Below are 19,574 nucleotides of genomic sequence, written 5' to 3' on the forward strand. Positions count from 1 at the left end.
TATAACTTACATACCCAAGACCTGAAGACCTGGAATCCCTGGGCGATTTACATGAAAATGTTGTTCGAATGAAACTTGGAATAACATCTTGTCCCTAAAAATTCCACAGGCACAGGGAGGGCTTTTATTTCCAAGTGGATGTTTGCATTATTTTTTACCTTGCTTTACAACCTAACAATGTAACGTTTCCCCCAGTATGAATGGCTTGTGTAAAAAGCTTTAGAATGGTTTCTGGTGAAAGTCCCTATTTTTATCAGAGCAGAAAAAAACAATAATGAACAAAATTAAGTAAGATTGTTTGAAACACAAGAGAATCTATGAAATTAAAAATGAATTATGTACTTAGTACCTTACTTATGCAACTGAAACCCCTCTGTACAGCACCTTTACAACAAAATAAAATATAATAAAAAATGAATTATGCTGCTATGATGGCACACACCTGTGGTCCTAGCAGACTAAGGTAGAAGGATTTAGAGCTCCAGATCAGCCTGGTATATGTAGCAAGACCCTTTCTTAAAAATAAAACAAGCAGGGCCAGGCACCAGAGGCTCAGCTCTCTAAACCTAGGTAAAGAAAACCTGAGATCTGAAGATTGTGGCTCAAAACTTGTCTGGACAGGAAAGTCCATGAGACTCTTATCTCTAACCACCAAAAAATCCAGATAGTTCAGGTAGTAGAGTGCTATCTGAGAGAGAGAGAGACGGAGACAGAGACAGAGATAGAGACAGAGACAGAGACAGAGACAGGGGGAAGAGAGGGGAGGTGGGAGAGGGAGAGGGAGAGCACTAAAGAACAGAGCCCAAACCAGAGTTAAAGCCCCAGGACCAATACGAAAAAAAAAAAAACAAAAAAACAGAAAAGCCGTGATGGAAATCAGTGCACAGGACATCAGAACATTCAAACCTAGTCATTTCTATTTCCCATGAGGAATGCATGCATGGAGGAGAACAGCTAAACCACACTGACTTTGGGATCCAATCCACTATGCAAAATCTTGAAGGGATGAGGATGGAGAATTCTCTTGAAAATTTCCAAAAACAGAATCAGTAAGATCTATCTTACTTATCTCGGCATAGTCTCTATAATATGGAGAACTTAAACAGGTCTAATACTCATGATGGTAATCCTAACTACATGGATTGTGTCATGAGACCAGCCAATCTCAATTCCATGACAACCAACAAAAAGATGGGCTTGGTAGTACAAACTATGTATCACCCTAGTGACGTGGGAAATATAAATAAGAGAATGGCAGTACAGGCTAGCCTAGGCAAAAAGTGAGAACTTATTTGAAAACTAACAAAAGTAAAAAGGGCTAGGGCCTGGTATAAATGGTAGAATGGTCACATTACAAGTGAAAGGCCCTGAGTTCAAATGCACTACCACACCCCCAAACAAACACAACGGGGTACTTATCTTCAAATGCAGCCATTATTGTCATATAAAAATAATTCAAAGGCTGTGAAGATCTAACAAATATAAGAGGACAGGCAATTTTAGAGCTTTGTCACTTTCCATTTTAAGGCCAGAAGAAAATTGTTTGGGAGTAAGTGGTTCAGAAAAACTGTTGTATGAAAAAGTGCTTAATGCAAACTATTTTCTGTTGATGGTTTTCTGGCCAGATCAATCCTACCCCTGTCCTCATCCCATAAGACATATGGCAATGACTAGACACATTCTCACTGATCACAGGCAGAGTACAGCTAACATCTAGTTGGTAGAGGTCAAGGATATTAAACATCCTCCAATACACAGGAAAATAAAGATTTGTCTGGCCAGCATTGTTAATAGCACCATACTTGAGAAACCCTGTACTATTTTATTCCTAGAGTACTGAAGACAGACTGGCCTCTTTATAAGTCTCTTTCACACATCTACAATGAGTCCCTTCAATTCTGAGGCAGGAGGCGGGGGTGGGGGAGGTCACCCTCTACATGCCTTGTCTTATACAGACAGACATCAAGTATCCTGTCTTTGCCATCAATCCTCTCTGTGTTCCTCCTCTGCCCTTTTAACTACACTAACTCCTATAGGCTCCCTTTCCTCTAGTAATTGGACCAACGCTGCCTATGATTTAAACAGCTGGAAGCTTGTCTTTGACACTCAGAATTCAGGAGCTTTACAGCTTGAAGAAGCGGAATTCTGTGCAGAAGCTTAAAAATAGCCTGGCTCAAAGTGTGTCAAAAGGTAGACACTCTAATCATACACATTAGGGAGTATTCTAAAAACGTGCCAAGTAGAATCTGAACATCTAGCAGAAAGTCCTCTATTGGCTTGATTTTATAGGAAAGCCTGTGTTTGAAGCTCTCAAGGTTATGTTATTAATTTGTAATAACTCTCTCAAGACACTGACATCTCTTCCCACCTTAACTTCCAGTTGCCCACACCTATGGTGCTGGAGTTTTTATGCCAATTTGTTGCTATCCCATTTTGACTTCTATTTTTTTCCCCTCACTATGATGTGGGAAAATGACTTTGGTGGACATTCCCACTGTGAATATTTGCATTTTTGAACATTACCTGAATGGCACCATGAATTCAAACAATTTGAAATCACAGAGCCTTGCAGGTAGCAATCAGAGTAATTTAATACGGATAGAGATTATTATGCTGCACAGGAATCCATGGCAGTGCACTATAAAACATAAAAGTAGCCAGCCCTAGAATAGCAATAAGCAGGAAACATTTGTCTGAAGCACACAAGAAAATATTTAGTTTACAATCACTTTATTCTATTGGAGCCATTTGTATTCCTCTTTGGCGCAAGTGCATGTTGATTTTTAAGTGCATGTCTATATAAATTTATACGTGTATACACTACACAAATACATATATACGCTTTGTTCAATATCTGTGTTATTGTTAGTAGTGATTTTTAAGACATACCAGCAAACCTTATAAAATGAGTATTAAACAAGTAGTCTGGGAAATTTCAGAAGCTGAGAATCTACTCCAACCTGCAAATGTGAGTATATTAGATATTTCCACACAAAATCTTTGTTTTTTAAAGTGGAAGAACAAAAGAAAAGTAACATTGATCAAGATGCATTGTACATTTGAGTGTTGGTGTCTCACACCTGTAATCCTAGCTACTCAAGAGACTGAGATCTGAGGATCACAGTCCAGGCAGGAAAGTCTATTAGACTCTTAACTAATTAATCATAAAAATGCTGGGAAAAAAATGATGGAAGTGGAGCTGTGGCTCAAATGGTAGAAGGCTAGCCATAAGTGAAAAGGGATAATAACAATAATAATAATAGTTTTAAAATTTAATTGTATTATCAAGGTGATGTATAGAGGGGTTACAGTTAAATATGTAAGGTAGTAAGTACATTCCTCCTTCATTTTTCTCCTACTTTCCCTCCCTGCAACCCCTCTCCCAAATTGTATAGTTCATTTCCAATGTATTGTCTTGTGAGTATCGCTATTGCATTGGTTCTCCTTTTGTCCTTTGTCTCGCCATTTTGTTGTTTCCCTTCCCTTCCCTAATTCAGATAAACGTATCTACAATACTCAGGGTCCCAAAATCAAATACAGTGACAACATGGGATAAACCATAGGGAAAAAGAAAAAAAGAAATCACATAGTACATTAAAATCAACAACAACAGGTTCCAGCCCGAGCCAGCATGATCCACTGGGCATTCAGTGCATCGCCTAAAAAAGCTTGCTCACCAGGGATCAGAGACCATCCTTGAGGAGAATGATTGAGACATGATGGGCCACTCACTGTGTATCTGCTCATGGGGAACTGTCATCATTGACAATAAGCGTTACCTCTTCATCCAGAAACTGGAGAAGGGCAGGACTGGGAAGAGGCCCAGAGAGAAGCAAACGTGCATGGCCCCAACATCCTTCACCTCATGGCTTACTCTCTGAGAGAGCAGGGTGCTAAGTATGAGGCCTGGCTGCTGCTACCTTTCTTCAAGAGAGGTACACTGTGGAATGAAATAGAAAGGCTGAAGGACCAAGGCAATTTCCTGACTGAGGATCAAATCCTTCGGCTGTACCTTGGGTATCTGCAGAGGCTTGGAGGCCATTCATGCCAAAGGTTACGTTCACAGGGACCTGATGCCCACCAATATTTTGCTTGGAGATGAGGAGCAGCCAGTTTTAATGGACTTAGGTTCTATGAATCAAGCATGTATTCATGTGGAGAGCTCCCGACAGGCCCTAGCGCTGCAAAACTGGGCAGCACAGAGGTGCACCATCTCCTACCGGGCCCCAGAACTCTTCTCTGTGCAGAGCTACTGTGTCATTGATGAGCGGACTGATGTGTGGTCTCTAGGTTGTGTGCTTTCTGCCATGATGTTTGGGGAAGGCCCTTATGACATGGTGTTCCAGAAGGGTGGCAGTGTGGCTCTTGCTCTTCAGAACCAACTCAACATCCCACAAAGTCGCAGGCATTCTTCAGCCCTGCAGTAGCTGCTAACCTCCATGATGACTGTGGACCCCCAACAACGCCCTCACGTTCCTCTTCTCCTCAGTCAGTTGGAGGTACTGCCGCCTCCAACTCTTGACCACTCAAATATGAACATATCAGTGGCCATGTGGAGAGGGTGGCCCCTTGTGATTTGGAAAGAGGCTCTCATGATCATGGGAACTCTGTCATTTCTACTAGGACTGCTCTTACAGAGGACAGGGGTGGGGACCACGCTATCTCAATCCCATGTCTGTTCTGGGCAAGGGGCTGACTCTGGGTGGGGTGGGGTGAGGAAAGTGGAACAAAGTATGTTATATAGCTCTGAGCTGGACTGCTGGGCTCAAGTCATGTTCTCCATCCAAATTTGGGGGCAGGAGAATATCTAAACAGGAGAATAAAGTGAAAGCAGGTTGGTAAAACAACAGCAACAACAACAGCAAAGAAAAACCTCTTGTTTCCATATCTTGGAGTTCATTTCACTTACCATCATCTTATACACACAATAATACTTTTTTTCTTTTTCTTTTTTTTTATTGTGAAAATACCGTACAGAGGAGTTACAATTACCTGGGCAAATAATGAGTATATTTCTTATCAAGCATTGTTGCCTCCCCCTTTGTTTCCCCTTCCTATCCCTTCCCATCTCCCCTCCCCACCCTCCCATACAGTCCCCTCCCACCTCCACCCTCCCTACCCCCAGCCAAAGTTGTAAAGTTAATAATATTTTTTTTCTGCCATTGTATGTGTGTCATTGTATGTGTGACAGGGCCTGGGCCCTGGCTCATGTTTTTCCACTCAAGGCTGACATTTTACCACTTGAGCCACAGCTCTATTTCTAGCTTTTTGGTGGTTAATTGGAGATAAGAGTCATAAGTACTTTCTTTCCCAGGACTGGCTTCTGATTATAATTCTCAGATCTCAGCTTCCTGAGTAGCTAGGATTACTGGCATTAGCTACCAGTACCCGGCTTCTCTCATAATTCTGAATCAATCACTTGTTAGCTGGACAAAGAAAACTACCTAAGCCAATGAGATCCACCATATCTATAATCTTCACCTTACTACCTGATGCTGCACATGGTTATGACTAAGGAAGGGGATATGGTTGCCTTGACTGGTTCTGTGATCAAATAAAACAACAATGGTGGCAATCAAACAATAGTTTGATCATTTTCCAAGAGTCAGGAACAAGGCTAAGCTCTTCACATGAATGTTCTCATTTAATGTTCACACCCCTTTATAAGAGAGCATTTATTACGACTCCTATTTTACATATGGAAATGCTAAGGTACAGTAGAACTAAGTCATTTGCTTAGCTCGTAATTAAGCTGTGGAGGCCATGTGAGCTCTTCCGAAAATTAAGAAGATACCTAGATCATGCAGTGAAGTGGCATTCTGGGTAGAAGAGTTGTAAAGATGTCCTTCTTGCCACTTGGACTCTGCTCCCAGGCAAAAAGCTTCTGGTCTAGTGGAGAAAGTGGGGCCAGGAGGGGTGCCCTGTCTATCCATCACATTCAGCTGCAGTCCTGTGGTGGACACAGATTGGTTTGGTCCTGTAGCTTAGGACTGCCATGCAAATGTGCATCAGTGACACTCAACAACTGGAGAACGTAGATGAATCCACACTAAGTGGGGGGCTTCTGACCAGTGTTGCCATTGCAATGAAAATGACATGTTGAATTCTATCTTTGAGCACTCCCACTTCGTCGCCTTGACAAGCCCAAGGATCATCTGTGGAGAATCGAGGGTGGCAGGTGAGGGTCAGGAGTGGAGTCACATGACTGATACATGTTGGAAGAAAAATGCCCCTATCTCTTTCTTGCTCTGGCCCTAGCTGGGACTCCCGAGGGACTGTCAACTGAAGCTGACCTTCTCAAGAATAAAGGACCTGTCCTTCTTGGTAGCAGCCTCTGAGCAGTAATGTTGTGTTGCGTAAGACTGGAAATCAAAGAGGGTTGTGTGTAGAAGACCAAGAGGACTTTCCGTCAGAAGCCAGAAACTACTAACCCACTCTAACTTTGTTCCACTCTAATGTGGGTCCGATCAAGTTGATGCCATATAAGGAACATGGGTTTTGAAGTAACCTGGAGTGATTTCCAAGGCACAGCCAGGAAATAATAATGCTCACCTGGGACAGTGACTGGGAAGGGTAAATAGGACAGTGGACAAATGTCCTCAGGCCTCATGCTTGTCACAGGAAACACAACCCACAGCTGGCTGTGGCTCTTCTCAGCCTTCTCCCTATCTGAACTGAACCGGTTTTTAAAAATGTGTCTCTCTTCAACAAGAAATATACTCATTAACTTATTCATGTAACTGTAACCCCTCTGTACAGCATCTTTATAATAACGTAATTTTTTTTAAAAAAAACATGTGTCTCTGTGGGTAGCAAACAGCTGGACAGCTAACATATAAGGTCCATGCCCTGTAGAAGGTTTGACAACAGTTTTGAGGCCATTACAGGCATCCTGGGACAAAGAGAGTGGTAGAATTGGGCACTGGTGGCTCATGTCTGTAATTCTAGCTACTAGATAAGCTGAAATCCAGATGATTGAGATTTGGAACCAGTATGGGCAGAAAATTCCATGAGATTCCATCTCCAAAGAAACTACAACCAGGGAAAAGCAGGGCTAAGAAAATGACTCCAGCAAGCTGAGCAAGTGCTAATCCCTGAGTTCAAAACTGGTAGCCAGCAAAATAAAGAGACGGAGTGAGACAGAGAAAGAGATAGGGAGAGAGGAAGAAAGAGAGAAAGAGAGGGAGGGAGGAAGAGGCAGGCAACTGCTAACAGGTGAAGACAAACAATTTGCTTGAACAGCTTCTTGGAAGGCAAGGGGGAGAGGTTGAGAAAGGGGAGTGGCCTGTTACTAGAAGGGCTTTGGGTACCCATCACCGCTCCCCCCGCCAAAAAATCAAGGAAGCTTTGATGCCTCAGTTTCTCTGTATATTTTATTTATAGCTCATCTCTTCCTAGACCTTACTCTTTTTTGCTATGCAATCTTCCTGTATCCATTAATGGATAGGTTAGAAAATAAATATAGCAGAGTGAATTTCAAATTAACTTACTGGTCGAATGGGCTAGGTGCTTGTTATAAAGGTTTCCTGAGTCAGAAAGGCCATTTCTAGAAAGTTATTTATAGATTTCTTTTATCAATGTTCTCTGACCCCATCTTTACATGGAAAAGGAAAGCAATTATTTTATTCTGATGCACACAACATAGGAGATTTTTAAATGATAGTTTTGCTCCAGAATGGTTCGCTTGTCTGCACAAAACCCACTGCAGGTGAAGGGCGTAAGATGTTAGCAACTTAAAAGCTGTCAGCATAGAGCAGAAGGCCTGCCTCAGATGATCAAGGCTAGTTTGGGGCATTATATAATTTATTGTACCTTTTGTAAATGTACTGGCCTTGTGGATTGTCTTCCTCTCACTACAGCAGCTGTAATGAGTCATCTGCTACCTCGGTGCAGGATTTTCTTTTCTGTTTTCATATTTATAAATGTGGCCTCCTGGAAACCATCAAGGCCAATTTCTGCCATTTGTTGTAAAAATGCAGCATGTTTAACTGAAGGTGATGTTGATTATGCCCATATCCAAATACAGATCTGGGTCTTTGATATTTACTTAAGGATTGAAAACACTTAGATACAAATTCGTACAAAGGTACAAACGAAACAAAGAAAAAGAAAAACATGAAGCTCAATGAAGCCTGCAACATGTTACTCCTTAGCTCTCAGAGTTATGTGGTTATGAGGATGCAGGGTCTGGTTAATGCAGGTCTGATTAATTATGTGCCTAAAATGAATCTTTGAAGGTAACAATTCATAGATAACAAATTAAGGTTTTTCAGTCATCTCTTTGGATTTTTTTAGTTGATGTTTTGCTTCTCTGGAAATGAACTTTTTGGTTTACAATACTGCTATTATTGCTACTATTGCTTTATTTTGAGACAGGATCTTTCTATACAGCCCACACTAGCCTCAACCTCATGAATCTTCTGCCTCAGGCTCTCAAGTGCTGGAATTACCAGTATGATCTACTCTATGAGACTTAAAAAGAAAAAGTAAACTGTAAATTTGACTCCATAGTTATTGTGTGTGTGTGTGCGCGCACTCACACATATGCACGCACGCACATGTGTGTGCCAGTACTGGGAATTGAACTTAGGGCCTGGGTGCTATCCCTGAGTTTTTGATAGTCAAGGTTAGCACTCTACCACATGAGCAACACTCACTTGTGGCTTTTTGGTGGTTAATTGGAGATAAAAGTCTCACAGACTCTTTCCTGTCTGAGCTGGCTTCAAACATTGATCCTCAGATTACAGCCTCCTGAGTAGCTAGGATTGCAGGGGTGAGCCACCAGAACTAGGCTTCCAAAACTATTTTGAAATGAAACAAAAACTGAAGGAAAGACTTAAGGCTCTGGAAAACATTTCATGCAGATTATAGCTCCCGAATCTTAACAATTTCCTCTAGACACAGGAGTGAAAGATCAAACACAGAAGATGAACAGGGTTGAAAATACCAGGGAATGATACTAACCCGTTATTCCCATTCATTTTAGGAAAACCTATAGATAGAGATAATCATCCAGTTAAACGTCAGAATCTGTGAAAGAGCAAAGGTGACAGAGGTCAGCTGTGAAAGCCCACATCTACTAACATGAGTGCAGTGGGTCAACTAGCAACCTTCACTTGGAAAAAAATGAACAGGAGATTTATGTCTCCTGAGAATTGAAATGCAGCTTAACGGAAGGCAAAATAAAGACATTTTCAACATGGAAAGACTCAGAAGATTTAATACCTAAGCATCCTTCCATATAGACCATTGTCTACCACAACAAGGGAATAAATCAAGACATAAATTAAGGAAGCCAGGGTTCCAACAATAGAGCTAGAAAGGGAAATCTTGAAATCAACACATCCTGATATGAAAGAAAGGAAGGAGGTCACTGGTTGGGAGGTTTCCAGGGAAAGAGGAAATCTGTGAATTATTCCACCAGATTTTTAGATGTGATTGGGACCAGTGTAGGCATTGTTGTTTTATTTTATTTTATTTCATACTTTTTTGTGTGTGCTGGTACTAAGGCTTGAACTCTGGGCTTGAGCACTATCCCTTAGCATTTTGACTCAACCACTTAAGCCACAGCTTCCCTTTTTGGTGATTAACTGGAGAAATATTGAGTCTTATGGACTTTCCTGCTTAGCTAGCTTTGAAATGTGATCCTCAGAGCTCAGCCTCCTGAGTAGTTAGGATTATAGGCATGTACCACCAGTGCCTCGCTTCTTTGGCACTTTTTAAAATTTTTACATACCATTTTGGCCATTTTAAAGCATGCATTTCAGGGCATTAAGTACATTGGTATTGTTGGGACACCTTCAGAAGTATCAGTCTCCAGAACAGTCTCATCTTCAAGTGAAACATTCTGTCCATGAAATGCTAATTCCCCATTTCTGCCATGTGTCCCAATCCCAGGACAGTTGCTACTCTACTTCCTGTCCATTTGAATATTCTTTTACCATGTGTAAGTGAAATCATAATAATCTTCGTCTTTTGGTGACTGTCTTATTTTGCTTCACATAATAATCCCAAGGCTCATTCTTATCCTTGCTTTAGTCAGAATTATCTTCCTTTTATTTTATGTATTTTACGTGCTGGTCCTGGAGCTTGAACTCAGAGCCTGGGTACAGTCCCTGAACCTCTTTGTGCTCAAGGCTAGCTCTCTACCCCTTGAGCCACAGTGCCACTTCTGTTTTTTTTTTTGAGTAGTTTATTGGAGATAAGAATCTCATGGGGATTTTCTGCCCAAGCTGGCTTTGAACCATGATCCTCAGATCTCAGCATCCTGAGTAGCTAGTATTACAGACATGAGCCACTGGTGACTGGCTATTTGTCTTCCTTATTAAAAATGAATAATATTTCATCATATGTATATACCACATTTTATTTTTTCATCCATTCATCAAAGAATGCTGGGACTGAGTTTACATTTTCGTTATTGTGAATTATTCTACCATGAAAAGTCTGACTTCCTGTGTGAACTCCTGACTTCAAGTATTTCACACATACTAGTTAGTGATATTGGTGGACATAAGGTAATTTCCACTTTTTTTAAAGGAATTACCACAACATTTCCCACCATAGTTCCACTACTTTATGTTTCCATTGGCAACCTGAAAGGATTCTTGCTTTCCTTCATGATACCTATGTTTTCCTTTCCTTTATAACAACCAACCTAATGTCAAGTAATATCTCATTGAGTATTGAATTTGTACTCTTCTAATAAGTAGTGAGTATAAGTGTTTTCTCCTGTGCTTACAGGTGATTTTTTATCTTTGGAGAGAGGTCCATTAAAGTCCTGTGCCCATTTTCACCTATTTAATATATTCTTAGTGTCCTTTGGTGTATAAAACAATTACTTTCAGTGAAATCTAGCTTATCTGTATTTTCATTCATGGATTGTGCTTTTGGTATGATATCTAAATCATAAAACTATTTCCCAATGTTTTCTACTTTTAGTTCCTATTGTTTTTGATGTTACATTTTGGTCTTTAATACATTTATAATCAGTTTCTATATAGAAAGTAAGGAGTCCACATTTAAAATATTCATTTGTTATGGACTGATTATTCATGTTTCCCCAAATTTATATTGAGGCATAAAATCAACAGGGGGGAGGTTGATGAATGAGAGAGGAAGTGTGGGAAAATAGCATTAAAATCTTCAGTGTAGATATGTAAAAATGGAACTAGGAAAATTGAAAGTATGAGTTGCATGGGAGGAATAGAAAAGAATGATGAAAGAGATGCCATTGGTCAATATGCATTATACTCATAAACTGACATGCTGAATTGAAACACCTTTGTAGAACTACTTAAAGATAATTATGTTGGAACCCTAAGTTCTAATGATATCTGGCATTGGGACTTTGAGGAGAGAATTTGGGTTAGATGACATCATAGGGATAGGCACCTGAGAATGAGTTTAGCACACAACCTCTCTGCTCTCCCTCTCCTTCTTACTCCCTCCCCCTCCCCTTCTCTCTCTCTCTTTCTCTCTCCCTCTCTCTCTCTCTCTCCTCTCTCTCTCTCTCTTTTCTCTCTCTCCTCTCTCTCTCTCCTCTCTTTCTCCATCCCATAACAATCCTCACCTACTTTGTAAGGGCACAGCAAGCAGGGAACCCCCTGGAAGTCAGAAAATAATCCTTTTCTAGAAAATTTACTTTCTGGAAACTTGACCTGGGACTTCAGGCCTTTAGAGTTATAAGAAAATTTCTTTTATTGTTGAAGCCAATTTTATTATGTCGATCAACTGAATGAGAGGAAAGGGGAACAGTTTACACTGAGCAAAAGGAAAGAAATGTACATATCCCCTGATTTGAAAGAAATAGTTGTATTGTCAAAGTTTATAGAATTTACAAAGTTTATGGACCATGATAATGATAATTTGCCTTGTGAAGGTTAAAATATGTTTGTGGCTTTAACTAATATCACTATCCCACAATACTGTGAAGTTTGTGAAATTTATGTAATCTCTTAAACTTGATAAAAATTATTTTTACAAAAGACTGAACATTTTCTGTGTACATGACACTCAAGTAAATATGGAGAAAAGATGTTTTGTCATGGAATCTCCCCAGAATACCATGCTTAAAGTTTTCCTAGGTGACAACTGTCAGCACCATGCACTAAAGTATAGCCCTGAGAACCTAACTATTCTTTCCATCCCCACACACCCCTATAGCCATCAGTCAGTGCTCCTCAGTAAATCCGTATTTCAGCCCTCACTCAGTGTTCAGGAATGTGAATCCTTCCAAAGCAGGAAATTGCACCTATATTTTAACCCAGGAAATTCCACTGCACATTCAACAGAGAGTGAGAAGGAAAAAAAATCAAGTAGCTTCTTGGTGCTATGATGAAATTTAAGACAGTTAAGTTGTTACTATGGTGAGTCAAGATATTGTTATTTCAAAGTACACCCAAAACTTTACTGCATACAAAACTTAACACTCTACAATCACTTAATTCACTTAAAGATATCTTTATATGGGAAGATATATATATATATATATATATATATATATATATATATATATGTATGTATAGGTATCCAGGCTCTTCCATTAAAATCGTATGATTAATTCTGTGTTTCTCAACCCTAGGAACTTAGAAAATACTTATTTGAAATGATACAAACCTGTAATCTCAGCAGTTGGGAGGCAGAGGCAGGAGAATGGTGAATTTTTGGACAGCCTGGGCACCATAAAGAAACACTGTCACAAAAATCAACCAATCAAACAACAACATGAATTTCATTCCAATTCAAACCACCAATTCAATCAGTTTGGAAATTAAAAACGTATAAATCTAATAGATGGTTCTAATGTAACAGCCATGATTGAAACACATGGGATTAAGGAAGCAGAATATAAACTGCAGAAGCCAAAAGTGGACAAACCGGCTTGCTTCATTAGTCCAGTTGCCTAGGTCAGGATCTTGGTATTTAATGCTAACTAGCTATGTGGCCTTGCCCACTACCAGGTGCTACGTCTCTCACACCCCATTTCTTTAGTTGTAAGTTGGAATAGGAGTGGTTCCATCTTCATGATTATTCTGGGGAGTAAATTCATTCAGTTATGGAAATCACATGGTAAATACTCATCAAACATCAGCATTAATTATACTAATATTAAGCACTGCAGAATCTGACCGGTCAAAATGTGAATTAAACAAGTCTAGTGGGATAAAAGGTAAGATGGAAGCATTTGATACAGACATTTTAAGAAGATAAATTTAACATGAAGGCAATTGCATCTCTAAATATTACCCCAGCATAAATTGGCTCAATACAGTTCAGGGTCTGATTGAACAGGGTGTTTTTATTTTGTGTTTGTTTCTTTAGTTCTTGATGAAGAAAATGACTCAAGCTAGTAGATTTGACCATACAGGACTTTTGGCGATGGTTAATGGGTTCTGAAAGCACTTATTGATCTTCAACAGTAGAGTTTTCATGTCTTGAGAAAGGAATTCCCCTGAAACCATGACCAACCAGGTAGCCATACTGCATCAACGGTCCCATTGACTGTGAGTATGTAAACATTGATTTGGCATTCATGTGGAAATACCAATCAGAGGGTCCTGTTCATAAATGAAGTGTTTGGACAAGAAGAAAAGTTACCACAGACAGAGTTAACTTGTCTATAAAGGCAAAAAGAGGTATGAGGTGTAAATTAAAATGATGGTGTCCACATCAAGAAATATTTTGGATATATCAAAATAATCTGGTTAATTTGGTCAGTGTTAAAAAATCCAGAACTCTTCCAAATTGGTACTCCATCTTGACCACAGTATTGAAATAATGAACAATGCTGATTTTGTGTTTTCAGTAGAGGAATAGTGTTCAAAATGTGTAACAAAATGATACAATATGGCTGGGTGCTGTTGGCTCATAACTGTAATCTTAGTTATTCAGGAGGCTGAGATCTGATGATCTCAAAGCCAGCCCAGTCAGGAAAGTCTGTGAGACTCTTACCTCCAATTAACTACCAGAAAACTGAAAGTGGAGCTGTGGCTCAAAGTGAAGTGGCAGAGCACTAGTCTTGAGCAAAAGAGGTCAAGGACAGTACCCAGGCCCTGAGTTCAAGCCCCATGACCAATAACAACAAAAACGGGGTACAATATAACAAATATGGTACATTACAGAAACTCACAGTAAACATTTGCTCACTCAGATTCAGTATCTATGGTAAATGCGGACTTCGTCTATACTTACTATATCCATGGACCATTAGCTCAGAATAAGTACCATGTCTTCTCTCCTTTTTAATCACACTTTGATAAAAACAGACTCTTCAAAGTGTTTTCCACTAATTCTAAATGGCTTTCTGTACTCAAGCAGTTTAACAACCCAAAACAACCCCAATTTTGTTGCAGAAATATTGGGAGAAGAAAGAATTTTTAAAATTATTACTGTCAATGCTCTGAGTCCTTTTAAAAATGTCCATTTAGAATATTGCTGATATTCTGGAAAAATAGCAGAGTAAAACACAGGGGCAAAAATCAGTAGTGTAAATTCCATCTCCAGCATAATGAAAAGGAACCAGTATGTTTTCTCATAAGGACTGAAAAGCAGTGATCAAGATATCAGGAGAAAGTGCTCACAGCTGCAGAACTCAGAGAACCACATACAGTCCTACAATGCTTATGCTTTATAGGGGTCAAACAATAAGAATTTGTCTTCTTGATAGCTTCAGGAAGCATGGACTTATTATTAAATAGGGTTCGGCTGGAGATATACCTCAGTGGTAGAGCATTTGTACAATGTCCTGGGTTCAAATCCAAAGAATTATGCACGCGTTGCACACCCCCCCTACACACACAAGTCATCTCCACATGAAGACTCTCTGTCTAGTTAGAGAGTTTAGTTAGAAAAAGCAATAGAGCTTCAGTAAGTTTTCACAACCACACTCAACTCTGAAAATTAAGAATAATTTTCACTAGTCTGAAACATGGCTAGTACTGATTATTTTTCTAAAATTGCCATTCAAGAAAACATAATTTATATCTTTAAAGATACCACAAGGAGGCAAAGAAAGATGAAAACAGAAGATTTCAGTACAGAAAGAACTTAGGGAAAAATATTGCACTTAACAAATAACATTTCCGGGTGGACTGGTGGGGAGACAGTAATGGAGATTGAACTCAGGGCCTAGTACTTGCTAAGCAGGTGAACTACTACTTGAACCGTGCTTCTAAGCTCCTCTTTCCATGGATTATTTTCAAGGTACCATCTCACTCGATGATGAGTCAGCCTGTGCTTTGATCTTCCTACCTGGGCTTTCTCATGTCACTGTAATGACAGGAATGTGCCACTGTGCCAGCTGTTATGCTTCCCCCGTAAGTGGGAAAACAGGCACACAGCGCCATGTTCTACCATGTTTGAGTTGGAGTCTTGCCAACTTTAATGACTGAGCAAGTAACTAGGATTACAGGTATGAGCCACTGTTCTGAGCAATAATAGAATATTTTAATCAAATATATTGCTATAAATTTTAAAGCCTCAAGTCAAGCATTTCTCTAAATTAGGACCATAAGTAGAAATATAAGTGCTCAGAGAAGTCCTATTAGAGATATAGGATATAATAGAAATAAAGATGGAGATAGAGACAGATGATAGAGAAATAAAGATATATATATATATATATACACACACACACAGACAGAGATTAGATAGATAGATGATAGATAGATAGATAGATAGATAGATAGAGAGATAGATAGATAGATAGATAGATAGATAGGCAAATATTTCCTCTAAGTGGAGATTTTTTCAACTATTTTTTAAAATAATAGTTCTGGTGCTATAGCTCAAGTGGTAGAGCGCTCGCCTTGAGCTGAAGAGCTGAGGGACAGCGCCCAGGCCCAGAGTTCAAGCCCCACGACCGACAAAAAAAAAAATTAAACCAGTAAAATAATAGTTCTGTCCTGCTTCTTCTGTAGTTCTTTAATTAATATTGATCTTCTAGATGGTGTCCCTTTAGTCTCTTAGGAGCTGTTCACTTTTCATTATGTTTTTTTCTTTTTGTTCTGCAAACTAAATTACTCCAAGTGACTTGGATTTGATGTTCCTTTGATGGCATCTTTTGGATATTGAACTATATAGATTTATTATCTATTCATAAATAATCCAACTGACAACTAATGACCACAAAGGAGGACATTTGAATCATCTTTTACCTAGTGAATTGAAGTAAGCAACAGGAGTAAAGAGAAAAGCAAGACTGGCAGAGAAAAGAATTGTGCAGTATGTGACTCTTTAGTGCTTACTATTCATTAGATCATCTTATTTTTCAGTAATTCCCCTAAGTTAAAGTTATTTAGATAGCACTCAATTGAGACCAAAACATAGGTAATGATAATGACCAACATTCATTTAGCCAGGCATCATTTTCAGTGTTGTGAGTGCGTTCATTCATGCACCCTTCTCCGCCCCCAATAAATCTTCATGCCACATGCACATTACTATTGTCTGTAATGTTCTGAGGTTAATCTGGCTTTCTAGTTTGCCACTACCTCATAGTATTCCTATCAAGTAAAGGGTTTCTGACATACAAGGGCAGATGACAAAGCCGTCTGCCCCCATTTCTACAATCTAGGCTTCTGGGCAGAGCTTTCAAAGACATTATCATCTCCCACAACTGGAACGGCTCCAGAAACGTAAGGTCTTCCAGAAGTCATCAGATGATGATGATGACCGCTTGGGGTGGCCTGACCAGGAGCAAATATCAACATTCAAAGACAATGTTGTTGCAATTTCCTGCTTGGAAGGCTTCACATTCCTGAGCACTCAGTGAGCACTGAAATACAGATTTACTCAGGAACACGGGCTGATTACCATCTGTAGGGAATGTGTGGAAAGAGCAATTAGGCTCTCAGGGCTTATGCTTTATTGTATGGCGGTGCCAATTGTTACATAGGAAAATTTTAAGCATGGCATTTTTGAGGAAATTCAATGACAAATGATCTTTCCTTCACATTTTTCTCAAAAGTGCCTGAAATTCCATAGGAAGGGTGACCTACTGTCTGCCAAGCCCATTTGAAAAATTTTATATGAACCTATCATATGCATATATTTGTAGGTATATGTATATGTGATTATGTTTTATATGCATGAATATAACATAACATAATGAAGTGGTATAATATAATCTTATGATACAATATAATATATAAGTCCACATGAATATGTTACATGATTAACACTAAAGAAACTGAATTATTTTTAAAAATCAAAAGTATAGAAGTTAGTCAGATAGCTGCTCTGAAACATGTGTCTTAACTCTGTGTCTTAAGATAAACTTCCTTAAATCTGAAGACTCTCATCTGTAAAATGGAGCATTTCTCATCCTATAAGCTTGTGTGAACTAAATACACACACACACACACACACACATACACTTGATACAGAGTCCAATTAAATGTTCCACTAACATTGACTTCCTCCCACACCTTCCTACCCAATTAACCCCATCCTCTTGGCAGGAAAGTGAAAACCTGACTACCTTGCTAGAAGCTGGCCCTTTGTGGAATGGCCACCCACACTCTTTTGTTCATTGCACTCCCCTGACCCTTGACCCAGTCTGCTTACTCAGTACACTGCATGTGAGCCAATCTCACAAAGGGACATTTCCTACCTTTGAAAAAAAAAATGGGCAAGTAACCAACAGACTTGTGGTGCCTGCCATTTCCCATCTGTAAATTTCTCAAAATACTATTCCAGTAAGCCATCTCTTAGGGTTCATGATGTGATTAATAATATTGTGTGTCAGTCATCTTGAGCATTCCAGATAAAATAGTTTCTTAAGAACACACCGTTGTTGGGTGCCAGTGGCTCACGTCTCTAATCTTAGCCACTCAGGAAGCTGAGATCCGAGGATTGTGGTTCAAAGCCAATGCAGGCAAGAAAGTCTTATCTCTAATAAACTACAAAAAAAAATGCTGGAAATGGAGCTGTGACTCAAGTGGTAGAATTATCTCCTTGAGCTTAAAAGCTCAGAGACAGTGCCCAGGTCCTGAGTTTAAACCCCTGGACCAGCATCAAAAAGAAAAACAAACAAACAAAATATGCAGGTGTTGAATTATGAATGGAAGACAGTTCCATCAGTTTTCTCTTTATATGGGTGCTGCAGTTTTCTCACAGGACTCAATCTAAAATAAATGTTTCTACTTGATTCCCACAATACATGAATAGTGTTGCTGTAGGAAAAAATCATCTCCTGCCTCTAGAGACATTAAATCAAGAGGGCTAAACAGAGTGGGTAGAGTAGCTTTACTTGGGAATACAATCCTCACATTTACATTCACCTGAAATGTTGCTGTCATGAGGTTGAACCTTACAAGTGCAAGTATGAATGAGTACTCTTTTCTTTCTGCAAAACTTGGTTCACTATCACTTAATATTATTGTCAATATTTGCTCCTTACACCACCCAGTTTAACTACTGGGCCCATACTATCTATTTCCCATGCACTCAGAACAACCTGTAGGACCCTCCCCACCTCCCCACATTTTTCCAGACTTCCACTATTCTCTCTCCACTAAACAGGCCAGGCCAGTGTTCCAGCCACCCTCTTTATCTGCCTTCACATTCTTTCCTCTGCCTATTCATGGAGCCGCTGACGGCTGGTCTAGCTTCCTGTAATTTCATGGGTGATGGGGACTTTTCTCCCTTTACCATGGCCTCTGCGTTTAGTTGTTTTAGGTAAGTTATTTCCTCCCCTCTTCTCACTTGAGTTCATATAGCTTTCTTTTCTCAGCCTCCTAGCCCCCTTCACCAGTGAGAGGTCTCTTTTAAGCCCTAGAATCTCGGGGTGCTCCTGTGTTTCCTCTCATCAGAGAGCAGGATTTCCTGAGCCAGGGATGTGTATGATTAAGGCACAGCTAGGTTCTATCCTGAACATACCTCACAAACATCTCCCTAATCTTTGTTCACTATATCCCAGGACAATGAAGCCTGTCCTCTGTTTTTACTGTGAGATATCCTTTCTTTATACTCTGAAGATGAGCAAAGAGGGAAATCCTTCATCTCTAAGTTAAGCTACTCTCTACTCTCACTCTGTTTTTGATTTGGAAGTTTTCTTTCTCCTTCAACCCCTAATGTGACAGATTTAATGGGAATAAAGGTTAAATAAATAGCTAGAAAAGCGAAATGTCACATAAAAGTAAAGTATCAGATGATCTTTTGAGTACCTTATTAAATGCATTGAATTTTTTAAAAAAATATATGATAGGTAGAAATATCTAAGTGAGGGTAAATTCTCAAATGCTCTTTTGTTTCTATTGGGAAAAATGTAATTTGATCTATTAACAATTTAAAATGTATATGACATATAGGAGAAGAATCCTGAATAGTGACTAGAAAATGACCATAGATCTGGATACTGGTAGCTTGCACCTGTAATCCTAGCTACTCAGAATTCTGAGATTTGAAGATCATGATTTTGAAGCCAATTGAGGCAAGAAAAATCCTGAAATTGAGGGGTGGCTCAAATGGTAGAGAGTTAGCCTCGAGCAATAAAGCTAAAATTGAGACTCTGAGTACAAGTTTCAGTACTGGCACAAAAAAGACAGACAGGCAGGCAGGCAGGCAGGCAG

General features: G+C 39.4%; 1 protein-coding gene across 1 annotated transcript in view; it reads left to right on the plus strand.

Moving 5' to 3' along the window:
• Positions 1 to 2,472: 2,472 nt before the first annotated feature.
• The window catches only part of LOC105997129 (eukaryotic translation initiation factor 2-alpha kinase 4-like), a 34,341-nt gene continuing 17,239 nt past the window's right edge, over positions 2,473 to 19,574 (plus strand). Inside the window, 5 exon segments of the mRNA XM_013031446.1 lie at positions 2,473 to 2,572; positions 3,792 to 4,009; positions 4,011 to 4,731; positions 15,205 to 15,317; positions 16,577 to 16,770. Of these exon segments, the coding sequence (XP_012886900.1) occupies positions 2,473 to 2,572; positions 3,792 to 4,009; positions 4,011 to 4,731; positions 15,205 to 15,317; positions 16,577 to 16,770 (1,346 nt within the window).

This window comes from Dipodomys ordii, unplaced genomic scaffold (genome assembly GCF_000151885.1).
Source record: "Dipodomys ordii isolate 6190 unplaced genomic scaffold, Dord_2.0 Scaffold140, whole genome shotgun sequence".
NCBI lineage: Eukaryota > Metazoa > Chordata > Mammalia > Rodentia > Heteromyidae > Dipodomys > Dipodomys ordii.